The sequence below is a fragment of the Heliangelus exortis genome, chromosome 17 (genome assembly GCF_036169615.1).
Source record: "Heliangelus exortis chromosome 17, bHelExo1.hap1, whole genome shotgun sequence".
NCBI lineage: Eukaryota > Metazoa > Chordata > Aves > Apodiformes > Trochilidae > Heliangelus > Heliangelus exortis.
In genome coordinates this window covers 5,347,303-5,361,305 of record NC_092438.1, presented here as the reverse complement: position 1 = coordinate 5,361,305, position 14,003 = coordinate 5,347,303, and the positions used below count along the sequence as shown (strand labels likewise).

The following is a 14,003-nucleotide window of genomic DNA, read 5'->3' as shown; positions in this document are numbered from 1 at the left end:
GTAAAAGAAGTGCTATATGTACTGCAGCATTATAAAACTAAGAAAAGAGTGAATATTCTCAAGTATAAATGCTGTAAGGTCTTGTCAATCAGAAACAGCCTTTCTTAAAAGCTTTAAAAGCTTAAAAATTTATGCCTGCTCAAATTTGAGTGCCAGATGTAAGCTGTTATTACCTGCCCAGAATGAGGAAGAACTTGTGCTTTTTATGAAAAATTAGAATACATAATTTTTGTTTTCTCAAGCAGGTAGTTTCTCTCAAAGCTTGTCCTCTTCTTCTTAGGTGAAAAGGTAAGAACCACAGAAAGATTAAATGCTAGTACATTTTTCCATGGGTTAAAATTTCAATGGCAATTTTTCTGTGAAAAAAAACAACATTGCAAATACTGAAAGAAAAAAAAAAAAAAGAATTGAAATGAGTTTTGCATCCAAGTGGAGATGCCAGCTGGCTGACTAAAAAACAAGTTTGTTTTGTTTTTTACTTTAGGCACATGACCACTTTAATTGACAGACCTAATTAACAGAAGGACGTGCTGGGCACAATCTGAATTGTCTTCCAGCTGACAGGAATAGGGATGGCTGCCTCCTGGTTCTGCTTGTGCCACACTGCAGAAGCTGCCAGCACAGCCTCTGACCAGTTTGTAGCTGCTCAGCAAATAAGAGTGTGCAAAGCTGCCAATTGGGGACAATTTATAAGCACGACAAAAATCCAGCTCAGGCCAATAAACACAGAGGCTGAGGATTAAAAGGGCATTAGAGCCTCCAGGGTCTTTTCTTGTGCTTTCTCGGCTTAGTACCATTGGATTCTTAAAAAAAAAAAAAAAAGTATTAATAATCATATTGGCTATTTTTACATGGGAGAGTGTGTTTGTAGGGAGGAAATAACTTCTCATCCTATTCATGGTGTTCAGTTAGATACTTTCAGGTGTTTCTTCTAGCATTATTATTTTTCATTAAAAAATGCTGAGGAATAGAATAATCACATGTTCCTATCAAAGTGAGCAGCAGCTCAGGGCATGCCTGAGGGGCAGTTGGCATCTTCTCAGGGGACAGCTCAGATTTGGTTACCCACTGCACCTGAGACTGAACCTGTGAAGCCCCAGCAGTGCAGAAATGCTGTCACCACAGCAGGGCTCTCCAGAGGCTTCAGATTTCTCCAGTACACCACAGCCAAGGAAGGAATAAGGTATTAGACTTAGTGTGCCCAAACTACCAAATATTGCAGTCTTTAACAGGAAGGCAGATGGAGTCCCAAGTAAACTTTAGAATCCAATTCCTGACTGCATGGCCACAGCTGTGGCTGTAAATACAAACTGAAAACTGCTCATGACAGCAAAGGGATCAGCAGCTGTACAGCAAGGAGCTGCTCGCCTGTGGAGCACAAGGGATTCATTACTGCAGTTCCCTTGAAATAAGTTATATTCTCAGCTTTTTGCAATGAAAATGAAATAAAATCCTCACATCAATATGCTGCCAAAACACAGCATCAGTCAGACTGTCTCTTTTCTTGAAACAAGATGTACACTGCATGATACTCAGCTGCAGTCCTCATATCCAGGAAAATTACAGAAGTGAAGAAATAATCAGATGGATTAATCAGTGACAGGCAATAGGCAAGTGAAAGTTTCCTATATTCTTTCAATAGTAAGAAGAGACTCTCCCAGATTTTCTAATTTCAGCTGAGTCCCAGACAATATTCCAGTAGTAGATGTGCTGGGGCAAAGGTGAGACATTAACTACATTTCCAGTTTATTGCCATTGCATTTCCTTCTCTTGCCAGTTTTGCATCAGCAGAGCACATGCACAGAGAAACACTACAGAAAAATTCACCAGCTACAAGCTGATACAATCCTTACAAGAGAAGCACAACAGGTAAGGTTGTTCTACTTGCAAAAAGAGTATTCTTTAACCTCTCCTGGAAAAATATAGCAAGGCAAACAGAAGCAAACAACCCCAGAACAGTCACTGTAAACATAATGCAATAATTATCCACTTCCTATTCGAAGACTTACTCTCTCTTCAAGAAACAAAATCAATGGGATCTGTCTCTCTAGTACAGAAGGTACCAGCTAGAAATGCAGATTAATTAAACACAATATAGACAGAAATGCTAGTGCTGCATTTTTAGAACTTTATTTGATCGATAAATATTTAAACAACACAGAGGAGCCACCTGGCTCTAACAGAGCTGGACTTCACCTACCAAGAATACATTAGCTAATGTCTTACAGACTTCTCTGCTGAACAATGCTCAGGAAAATAATTGTCCTTTCTGTTTTCACAACAGAAAAGGAACAAAAACTGTGGAGAATTCTTAAGCTGCTCAGTCCTGCCTAAAGAGCAATCTGAAGCTCTGCAGGTAGCTCAGCATATGTGGGTCAGATAACCCCTTATATGCCAAAAATCCAGGGAAAAACACTGGTACCTTTTTGTAACTTTTTTGATTATTTTCAGTACTAAATTGCATTGAAAGAGGCACAGTGTTTTGCCATTCTGAAAAACATTAAGTACTTTAATAACAAGATGCCTGATTTTTTCTTCTTTAATGGGCCTGGTTGCAAACTGATACCTTTAATTAATAAATGGAGTACAGGAGGTTCTGTTGTTTGTTCAGTGTTTCAGCAGCATTCTGAGAACTGTATCTTTGAATCTCAGAAATAAGACACTATTGACAAGAAGTAGATACTACTGAGATTTTACAGGGTTTTTTAAAAAATATTTTCAGAACCAAAGGTTGTTTTCTTATCAAAGGGGAAAAGCCAATATAGCTGATAAGTTTGCCTTCACCAGTGATGGCAACAAGCCTTCCTGAGTAAGCTGCTCTGAACATAACCATGGGGACTGAGCTGAAGGAGTAGGTAGAATGTCAATGTCAGTCTAAAGCAAAAATCTAATTTCCATTTTGATTTGCAGCATTTCCCAGTTGATTCCTTTCTAGAATGATCTTAAACATTTTCAGTGCTAATTGCAGAAGATAAGTCCAAGCCTATTGCCCATGTAGTGAAGTTTATTAATTAAAAAATGCAGATGCTTCCCTTGTAACTTTGAAAGACTATTAGCTTCACCAGCCAAAGATGAAAACACAAAGGGGCTGGGTATTTTCTTCAAAGCTTCCTAGACACAAACATGTGCACACTCACCTCTACATGTACAGCAATACAACAGAAGGCCCATAACCTCTGTGCCACATCAGGAAATAAAGGCAGCAACATCATTTATTCTATACCCATTCCTATCTATATTTCTGCCCTTGAGGTTTATCCTGGCCACTCGGGCAGCTGATTTTTTACTTCTTGTGAGAAAGCAAGCTAAAAACTCCAGTTGTTTTTCCAATTTGTTTTCAGAATGAGACAAGGGACATAAACATGTTTCCAACAAAAAAGAAATCTCAGAGCAATCTGTATATGTAAAGCTTTATGTTTGGCCCTTTTCCACTTCTGCCTTCCAGCTAAACTCAGCACCATCATGTATTACAAACAATGGTCTCAAGGATCAAGATTTTCTAAAGCCATCTCAAGAGGCTAAAGCTGATTAAAGCTGGTCTAAAGAGTTTGAGATACAACATAACCACACAACTGTGACTACTTGACAGTTTGATTCTATTAGATCAGATGCTCCCTGTGTAGCATCATTCAGTCATTAGGCATCATTAGACTGATGGTATTTTCTGCTCCTCCTTAAAATTAGGCTCAAAGCCTACATATAAAGAATTTGAGGAGACAAAAATCTTTTGTCTTCAATTAAGCAAAAGAAGTTTTAAGGGTGAAATTGGAAACATATACAGATTATACAAATATTCTTCAGGACTAACACAGGTACTATTTTGACTTTCAACATCAAGAAGACAATCTAAGTCTTTCCTAGGTCCACAGTCTATGAATCTATTATTACCAGGTGGTTCATTTTCAAAAAGCTGTGCAGAAGTATCAGACTTCATCATATGCAAGAAAAATTGGTTCTACCAATGTAGAGGATGAAAAAAGAAAAATTAAAGAAGTGCAGAAATAGCTTTGGCAAGAAATAAAGATGAAAACAGACAAAATAGCTCTAATAAGGCAAGCAGAACACATACATACTGAGGAGGAAAATGGAAATTATATATGTGCTCAAAGCAAAAGCAGTTCAAGAAACAAGAGACAGTTCACCCTCAAAAAGGCAGCTCCATGGGCCAAGACATATTAAAAGTCAAGCAATGTTGGGAATGTGAAAGCTTGATCAAGTCTAGATAAGGATGAAAGCGCAAACTTTATGTGGAAGAAGCAAACAGCCTGGTCAAATAATTCATAAGGGAGAAAGGAAGAAGACACAGCACAGCTATATAAAAATGATGGAAGTTATTTATACTGAGGAACAGAACAGAAAATTTGGAAGAAAAAGTGAAATATTATGTTTGGAGAAAAAGAATCCAAAAACTGCAACACATTACCAAATACTTAGTCATGCTTTTCTATTCTCCTCTCTACAGAGATTGTGAGTTATTACAGTTCTGTGTTATACAGTCTCATTTCTTTCATTCAAGACACTTTTAGCTTAAGAGATCCCTGAACTGTTAGCCACAGGGAACTAGCAAAAAAGAAAAGCTTGGGTGGGGGTGGGCTCTCTTTCTTCCAGAGAGAAACTAAAGAAAAAAAAAAAAAAAAAAAGGCACAATTGTACTGCCTCATCTGCAACTGAGCTTACTGCTCACAGTTAAGGCACTGATTGGGTCAGTGCATAGTTCTGGCTCTGCAGAAACTGGAGGCAGGAAATATGTAAACCCATTTGACACAACATTTCTGCTGGATTGTCCAAACCTGTGATGTAAGCCAACAAAAAGTGACACTTCTATTGGGGAAGCCTTCAGCAGCTGAAGGCTTGCTGTTTAATCCTTCTCTCGGTGCCATCAGACAAAACACGAAGGAGCGCAGCTGCGTGGAGCAGTTACTTACAGTGATCAGAGAACATTGCACACGGCAGCTTATTTGCACCATCTGCTATAGAAATGTCAGTCAAGGGGAGCAAGGTAGACACCTGGGGGTGTCTGCACTGAGAAATCACTTAGAGGAGGAAAAAAACCCCAGGGGGGGGAAAAAAAACCCCAAAACATAAAAATTGAAAGCTTATGCTGTCAAAAGGACTAAAGCTTTTGAGTAAGAGCAGAAGCTGGCACAAGAGCAGTCAGCCTGAGTCTTCCTGCATGTCCTGAACCCCCCTGCAGTCAGGTAGCCCCCCTGTCTCATGCTGAAGTGTGACAGGTAGCCTGATTTTAAAATTTACAGCGGCCTTTGAGGGTTTTCAGTAACACAAATGGATTCTGAAAAGTACAAGGAACAGACATCTGCTAAATAAACTCTCCATCCAACCGAACAAACCCTAGCAACCCAAATTTAAGGTTAGCTATTCCTTTAAAAATTCTCAGCAGGAATGGTAGCACTCAGCTGATTATCTGTAATGCACAATTTTGCTGTCACCCAGGAAATATGACTTGCACTGGCTCAGATGGAGCAGAAGCTCTGCCTCCAGCTTGGAAGCCCTTGGGTGAGGTTCATCTCATGTTATGTTACGTGTCTATCTTAGGATGGGACAAACCATGCTTGAGAAATGCCAGCTGAGAATGCCTTGAGAAAGGATGACAGAGGGAGTCCAGACAGCAATACGGACACAGTGGAGAAGGAAACAGTAAGATTCATTTTAAATAAGGGAACCTGCACTCGAAGGAAAGATTTGGGGACCTCAGTGAGTGTAAGCAATATGTTGGAATCCCCTACGTGCCTGGGAGAAAGATTAAAAATTAAAAGAATGAGCAGCAGTCAATAAAGGACCAAAAGTGAACAGCTTCATTTAGCATAGGAAGAATCATGTCCTGTGTTCACTGTAAATAATAGCAGGTGAGGTGCACCTCAGAACAGCCACAAGACTAGATGTAGTTAAATCCCCTAGGGCTAATTTAGACTTCCCACTTCAAAGCAAAACAAACCTACACAAACTATATTGATAAATTATGATTATTGTAAACTAGAATTGTTAATAAAAATACACATGCTATTATAAAGCCTATATATTTAGAGAAGGCTACTACAGCTAACATTCCTGTCACCCAGTTGAATACTGATACAAACAAGGAGTCACTCTCATACTTTTTCAGGATTAAGAATAAAAATCCAGTCTCTCTGTCCAACCAGGTAGAATGGGCTACTTTAGAAAGAGAGAAGGATGGATGTCACTCAAGTCTAAATCTTGGATCTTAAGGAGAAAGGCCAATAATATTTGTCAGACTATTTACCAAGATATCCAGAAGCAGGATTAGATGGTTCATTTGAGACTCATCCCATTTCTACAGAATTTACGAAGATCAAAGTCAGTACTTCAGATGTGCCAGTAAATGTACAGGGATATGCTAATTAGAGGAGGGAAGAAAATTTAAAAATCGACCTAAAAGTACACCAAAGCATTCTGATCAGTCAAACAAGCTTTGCCATAAATTGACCTTTCAAAAGCACATTCCTAAGAGAAAAATTTGTGCAAAGACAATGAAGGAACATACTAAACATCATGTTCTGTGTTGAGTCCTCACCCAAATCAGGTTCATCTGGGTCAATTCTCTGTAAATCGAAGAACCAATACTAACTCTGCCCTTTGAATCTGTTGTACATAGGATATTGAAGCTTCCTTGCAATTTAAATGTAATTATACAAATAACAGGAAATTGGGTTTATTTCTGATGTCCGTACGATGCATTTGGATATAAAAAGAGCCATATACCATACAGGATGCCTGACATTGTTCTGTTCAGTATCACTGTAAGTACAGATCACTATTTCTCAGTTTCTGTCAGTTCTACAGTATTCTTTAATGGGAAAAGCTTACCCAGTTTTCAAGCTGACCAAGGCATCTTCAACTCCTTTCTGATTATACTTTGTCATGTAAAGGTGCATATCAGGGTAGTTATTTCTGATATTCCTCTCTGTGCTTCCATTCGGGACTGTTCCAAATCGAAAAGGAGGTGAATAATCATATGGCCTTTGAAACTAGAAAGAAAAAGGACAAGCAAAGTGTTTCAGGCATTCAAAACACGAAGGGCTAATTCAGGTTGGAAAATACTGGATTTATATAAGCTGTCTCAAACTGACCCTGGCAAATGCTGTCATTTAATTCAGTTCTATTATACCAGAAACTGTCTTCACACTGTCTGAACTTACAGAAGCATCTCCATCCAAAGTAAAAATAATTCCATTTCACCACTCTAGTGTGACTTTCTCCTATGCATTGTAACATTGCAGGATTACAGAAACTGGAGTAGAGTTATACTGGAAGACGTTCATCTGCCATCCTCTCTGTAGAGAACACAAACTACAAGCAGACACACTCACAACCAACAATGAATTGAAAGTATTTTGTTGACAGTCACTTCACACCTGCATCTCAACTCAGACATTGTGTTTCCCCACACAATGAAGGCAAAAGGATCACTGGCACTACCTGACAGGTAGCTTGGCACCCTGCTCCCAGAGGGGTGCACAGAGAGGGGCAGGGTAAGGCTGGCTTTCCTTCTACTACTGTCACTCAAGGTGAATAAAGTTCTTGTTTCTTCCCTAGGTGCTCAGAACTGCATCACTTGACATGAAAAACACTTCTGGAGCTCACACCTATAAACCTACTCCCTATTCATTCCTTCAATTTAAAACTATAAAGCACTAGGCTTGATGGCATATAGATTTATTCTACAATTTTACCCTCTGTGTCACTGTCGCATCAGCACAGACAAACAAACCAGGGAGTATCTGCAAAGGAATAGCAACAGCCCAGAGCACACTCAGATTCCAGATTTGAAAAGCACTGGGATAATCTCATATCAACTTTTGCTAGCAGACCTGACAATTCTATATGCACTTTTTCAATATTGCCCTTTAAATACTAAGTGGCACGTTAGTATTAAATAAAAATTATTTTCTAAAAAATAAATTAAAAAGACCACTCAGATTAGAGGAACTACTGGCTAACAAGGAAATTCAATTGAGCACCAACAAAAGCAGTCACCCATTAATTCCTCAGTAAAATGCACTCTATTTTTACAATCTGTATACCTTGTGCTGCAAAAGACAGCTAATACTTATATAGCTGCTACATATGTAAGACTTCTCTTTTTAAAATTTGGTCTCAGGACACCAAGAAGTCCCAGGATTCAATGCCAATTTGCAAAGAGACTACAAATAGGCTTACACACTGAGAGTATTTTCAATTCCATCAAACCTTGACTGTGAAATTATTGCTGCAACAATATTTTCATGTTACAGAACGACAATTAAATGCTTCATTTTAATTAAGCATATTTTGACAAAGCATAAAGGAATTCATTCTATTTTTCTCTATTCGTTTACCTAACAGATGTCTTACTTTTCCTCATTTTCCTTTTTCACAGCTTAACTATTTAAATTATTACTTTGCAACTACTTTACACATACTAATAGACATGTGCACTACAATTACACTGTATACTAGTCATGGTTCTTAGTCTCTATTTGCTAGCTCCTTTTTGTGTTTATTATGCAACACTGAGACAAACCTTGTACTTAAATATATGTCCATAGGTTCTAATGATATAGGTGTTGACTTAAATCTACAGGTAATTAATCCCTGAAATAGTGACATGGCTTATAATATCTTCCTACTTACCAAATTTCCCAATCAACAGAACTGGAAAAAAAAATAATGAAGAAAAAATGACAGTTTCAAGACCTCTAAAAATTGCTACTGGTCATAGAAGTGACATTTTTGGCAATTTAACTGTCATGAGTGTTCTGCAAGCACAATTTCTTGTCCTAGGGTACAGCAAGGGAATTGAGGGAACAGGAAGATTATGGTAGGGTGTCATGGCAATTTGGAAATAGTTCTGGGAATCTTGCAAAAATAAACTTGTAAATGGCATAACTAAGGCTTCCTATTAAGGCTGAAGAGAATTCCCTAGACTGCACGCACGTGAGGCATTTCTTAAAATGTGACTGTGTGGAGGAGTCACAGCAGATAAATGCTATGCAACAGAATTATGTTCCACTGTCTACTCTCCCTTGATAATCTTGTCTCTCTTTCACTTCATGAAAAAAGCATAAACGGTCTCAAAAGTAACACATACTACAATTGGCAGCTTTGCTGGATACTTTTGGACTAATTTTCCGTTCTTTTTTATGAACACAAAGCTTTTAAAAATCTTTAACATACAATAGGATGTCAAAATATAATTTTCTTCTAATCTTCTGAGTCATTTGAGTTTATGAACACCCACCCTTAGGAACTCCAGTACATGCTGTGCTGTGTATTTCTGAGTGACACACAGCTGACATGGCATCCAGAAATTCATTAGCAACAATTCAGAGGTTAAGGAAACTCTCAAGAAGTCTTGAAGGTAAGGAGAGTAAAGAGCACATTACCATGTGTTCAGCAAACCTGGTGAGCAAGCTGCTGGAGTGTAACATAATTCCTGAACTAGAAGATGCTGAACACTGAGGTGCTCAGAGAGCAAGGGGTTTCTTGGCTTCTCTTCTCTATAGTTTAAGGCACATGAAGCTGAGTGGAGAAACTCAGTATTTCTCACTGGGGTATTTTATTGCATCGACAGCAGAGCATTGACAAAAGAGCTTGTGACAACAGGAAAAAGGGGAGAAGAGGGAATAGTAAACAGATTTATCACCCCAGAAGTTTTGTTTAAAAAGTTTACTGAAATTCTACATGGTACTTATTTAAAATTAATTTTATGACACTTCTGTCCCTTCTCGATGGCCTCTGCTTATCCCTGCTTTGCTTGCAGCCAGGCCCAGGGTTCTGTACTGAACAATAAAATTGTTGCAAATTCCTCAGCTGTTCCCCTTTTAACAATATTGCAGCAACAAGGCAAAGAAGGAAGGAAAATAATTTACCATGAACTAGATTATATTCCCATAAATTATGCTTAATTATTTGAATTTTTAAACTCCAAGAAAGCTCAAGATCACAGAGGAGGTTAAACCTGTGTATGATAATAAGAATGTTTTAAAATAGATTATTGCTTTTCTGGACTTCTGACTTTTTTAATCAGTAACACCTCTATGTCAGATTTATGTCTGTGTGCTTCAAGTAAATTCTGAAGGACTACAAAGGAAAACAAAGGCCACAGATCAAATAAATGATCAGAAGACTGCAAGAAAAGTAGATTGGATTTTATCTTTCAAGTAATTTCCTATTTTATTTGGGTTTTTATGGAAATAAAATCCTAATTGTAAAAGAGAATATAAAATTTACAAAAATAAGGATACAGAAAAAATACTGAAATTTTCCCAGCCCTCAGGTAAAAGTAGCAAACAGGCAACAGAGAGAGGGAGTAAGGAGGCACTGGCAGACCTGAACTCTAGTGCTGTGCCAGGTGGAAAGCAAACCCTGCCAAACCCAAGACATCCCAGGAAAACACTGTACTTTCTCACAAACAGGGGACAGACATTTCTCAGATAATTTTTTTGCTTGTTTTGTTTTGTTTATTTTTTTAGTCCTCAGGAGAATAGCTTTTATCTGTCTTTTACTAAGAATATTATCTTAAAATAGAGGTATATTTAAAAGTCTTCATACTCATTCAAAGGTTTTGCAACAACACAACCTAATGAAAACAAAACTGCTATAATTTTTTGCTTCTTTTTATCTGTCTTTCCTCTAGCCATGCTTGCAATTCAAGCTTTGATACTTCAGATCAGTCAAAGGCTGGTCATAAAAAGCAGTTAAAAAAAAAACAAAGCAGACACAAGGCTATCTGATCTATTGGCTTTTTTTATTAACTGTTTCCTTTATTTTCTGTCCTTTGATATAAATCCCTTGTGAAGTTCTCTCCTGTGCTGTGTTATATTTAAACATTACTTCTTAACGTCAATATTTAGTTTCATTTTAAAGCAAGTATTTTGTGCATATCCACCACAACAAATGAGCTTCAATCCCTCAATGAAACACCACTGTAACAAAGCAGTCACACAAAATTACTAACTAAATAAATTGCTAGGTTTCTGATTATTAAGACTACTGATTAAAATTCACAAGGAAAAAGATCTGTAAAGTATACTTCCAGCAAAAGAAAGTTGACTCAAGCTAGAATAGAGAAAATAAGTGTATTTATCATTTGTCAGTATGTGTGAAACTTGAGTATGGTTTAGGAGAACTATTAGAATCTACTGCTTAAAGTGCAATTCTCACATAAGTTCTTGAATTAGGTCAGCACCTTCCCTAAATACATCAAAATTCTGCACCTTAGTCTATAAACATCTCACTTCCATGGGATACAACAACCCGCAACCTTTCTGAAGTTTCTTACACACTACAAAGAAAACAAAAGGAGGGGTTTTTCAGGAGAATTAACTGGCTTCCAATAGTTACTGGATAGCTTCTGGGTTTATGAATATTTTCTCAATATATTTTTAACATCCCAAACAAATACTTTTAAAGATGCCTTCCCTGCATTTAAATTGACTTTTCCATTTTTCAGACTTTTGTACATTGGATACAAGGGATACATTGAGGTATCCCTTTTAATCACATAGTAATTGATTTGCATCACAAAGTAAAGGTACTTTTCAATTAATGCTATAACTTATGAAAAGGTACCTCAAAGACTTTGAGAACAGTCTCATTTTTTCAGTTTGTAGGATTACAAAGAATGGACACTGACCTCTTTAGATGTGAAAACTTACCTTTTTATCACTCAGTCCAGTCACTTGGTCAACAAATTCCTCTTGAATCATGAATGCAGCTAAGTTGGCAGTATAACTAGCCAGGAAAATCACAGCAAAGAAAGCCCAAACAGACACCATGATTTTACTTGTTGTTCCTTTGGGGTTTTGCACAGGCACAGAGTTGTTGAATACCAAACCCCAGAGTAACCACACTGCTTTTCCAATGGTAAAGGATGGTCCATGAGGCTCTGTAATTGCAAAGACCAATTATTTTCATTGTAATTAATCTAAACGTTATAGAGATACCCTACATAATAACAAAGTAATCACAAAGATATAGCTAAAAAAATAATTCAATACATAATCACTGTATTCCCATTGCAATCACAGGATTTACTATAGGTACTCTCTGTTGTAGTGACATTTAATTCACATGCTTGTAAATATATTTCAGTATTTTTCTAGGTGACCTCTACTTCAAATTTTTTAAAATTAAAATGCATGGGTTTGGAGGAGAAGCAGAATTAGAAATTAAAAGCAGGCTGCATTCTGAACTGTTAGTAAAGAATGGTAATGATGAGGACACCAAAATACATGGAACCCCCATTCTTCAGTCAAAACACTAATAATATAAAACTGCAACTTTCACTGACAAAGACAAGCTTTGTATGAATTTTTTTGTACTAGTATATTTTTAAAATGATGCTTCTATATCCATGGATGCTAAACAGAAAGAGATGTGCTTTTGCCACTGCCCTCACTTCAAAGATGAGTTCATTAGAATTTTTAGAGGAACTATACAAAACTCCATGCAATGTACCTGCTTTTTTTCCCAGATTACTCACCAAACCACACCAGCTTAGATGAGTATCTCTGAAATCATGACTTGGGCATCTTTAGAATTTATTCCAATGCTTTTTTAAGCTGACACTCTACAACTGATACAGTATAGCAACCAAACACTGCCTGAATACAACTCTCTGATATCACTCATCCTTCTACATGTGTTTATTTCAATGCATTAAAATACTCTAAGCACATAAGCCCTCAAGAAATCATATTTTAAATGAGGAGCAAACATAATTTCATATCTGCTCTTACTGTTTTGTTCCATTGTTATGTTTATTTAAAAAGATGGACGGCAAGGGATGAGAAATACATGTGGGTTTTTTATAGCTTTATGGTTTTGTAAAATGCAAAGCTTACCTCTCCCTTGTGCTAAGTTTCTGTTATATCCTACAGGGCTAAAGTACTCAAATATAAAGACAGCCATGGCGGACACAATGAGAAGCATCACAAACATCATCACCCAGACAGAAGCACTAAAAGGCTCTGCAGCAGAATAGACAAGAGAAACAGAAACCCAGTTCATTAAATCATTTGCAACACAAGAATTCTCATGTCTTCATCTAGGCAAGCCCAGTGGCTTTCTTTGAATTAGCTTTTACCAACCAAAATACTAGCAAATAACTAAGTAGCAGTATACAAAAACACAAAATCCATACAGTTAAAGTCTAAAAGCAAAATGCAATTCAAAACCAAAGGCTGCACACTTTTCTTCAACAAAGCCTTAACTGACAGAGTGGCAAATAATTGGTTTGACTTCTTGCTTATTCAGTTGACAATCAGGTAGCCCATTTCTATTTATTCTGTTGTAGGCACTTATCAACAGAATGGGTTCAACTGCTATGACTGTGTCTGCAGAGCAAAAGCAATCCAAGTATGTTTAATACATCTGGTGATTCAGATTTCTCTCCTATTTTCTACCCAAGAAAAACTATTAGAGAAAAAAAATTAAAATACTTGCATTCAAAGTAAATGTTTTTCTTTCAAAACTTTTTTCTTTGTGTGTTCACTTTCATCTACCTACAATGAAGATGGTGTTTTTAGCAATTGCAAACACATCCTTTTGAAAGTATCTTTCTCACCTGGGAGCAAATTCTGAAATCAAAAGGTCTTGAAGAAAAAGTGAATGTCAGTTTGAAAGAGAGAAAAAATATGATTAAGTAAATGAAGCAGGTTGGAATAGAAAGCTAAAAGCAGTTTAGTAGTACTAGTATTTCATGAATCAAATTTCTTATATATATAACCTCTGCCCAGTCCCAAGTTCTCTGTCATTTCAGGAGGCCCTGTGACAGCTGCCATAGTATAAGGATATACACAAGAAATGTTTTGTGTGGTATAATAGTATCCCTTCATTTGGTCAACTTATTTGGGGGAATTTTATATCCTAATTTTGGTAGATAAGGCAAGTGTTAGAGTACTCTGAAGCTTGAGGGAAGAAAAAATCTCAGTATACTATTTCAGTACACAATCAAGAAGCGAGTGAAACGGCAGGAAATTAGT

The 14,003-nt window shown here is 37.1% G+C and overlaps 1 protein-coding gene across 2 annotated transcripts in view; it reads right to left on the bottom strand.

Moving 5' to 3' along the window:
- Positions 1-14,003, bottom strand: part of GRIN2A (glutamate ionotropic receptor NMDA type subunit 2A) — a 139,999-nt gene that overhangs the window by 27,513 nt on the left and 98,483 nt on the right. For both annotated transcript variants that reach the window (XM_071760607.1, XM_071760608.1), the window contains exons 9-11: positions 12,864-12,989; positions 11,676-11,905; positions 6,844-7,004 (exon numbers count right to left, since the gene is read on the bottom strand). In XM_071760607.1, the coding sequence (XP_071616708.1) occupies positions 6,844-7,004; positions 11,676-11,905; positions 12,864-12,989 (517 nt within the window). The remainder of the gene's footprint in view (positions 1-6,843; positions 7,005-11,675; positions 11,906-12,863; positions 12,990-14,003) is intronic.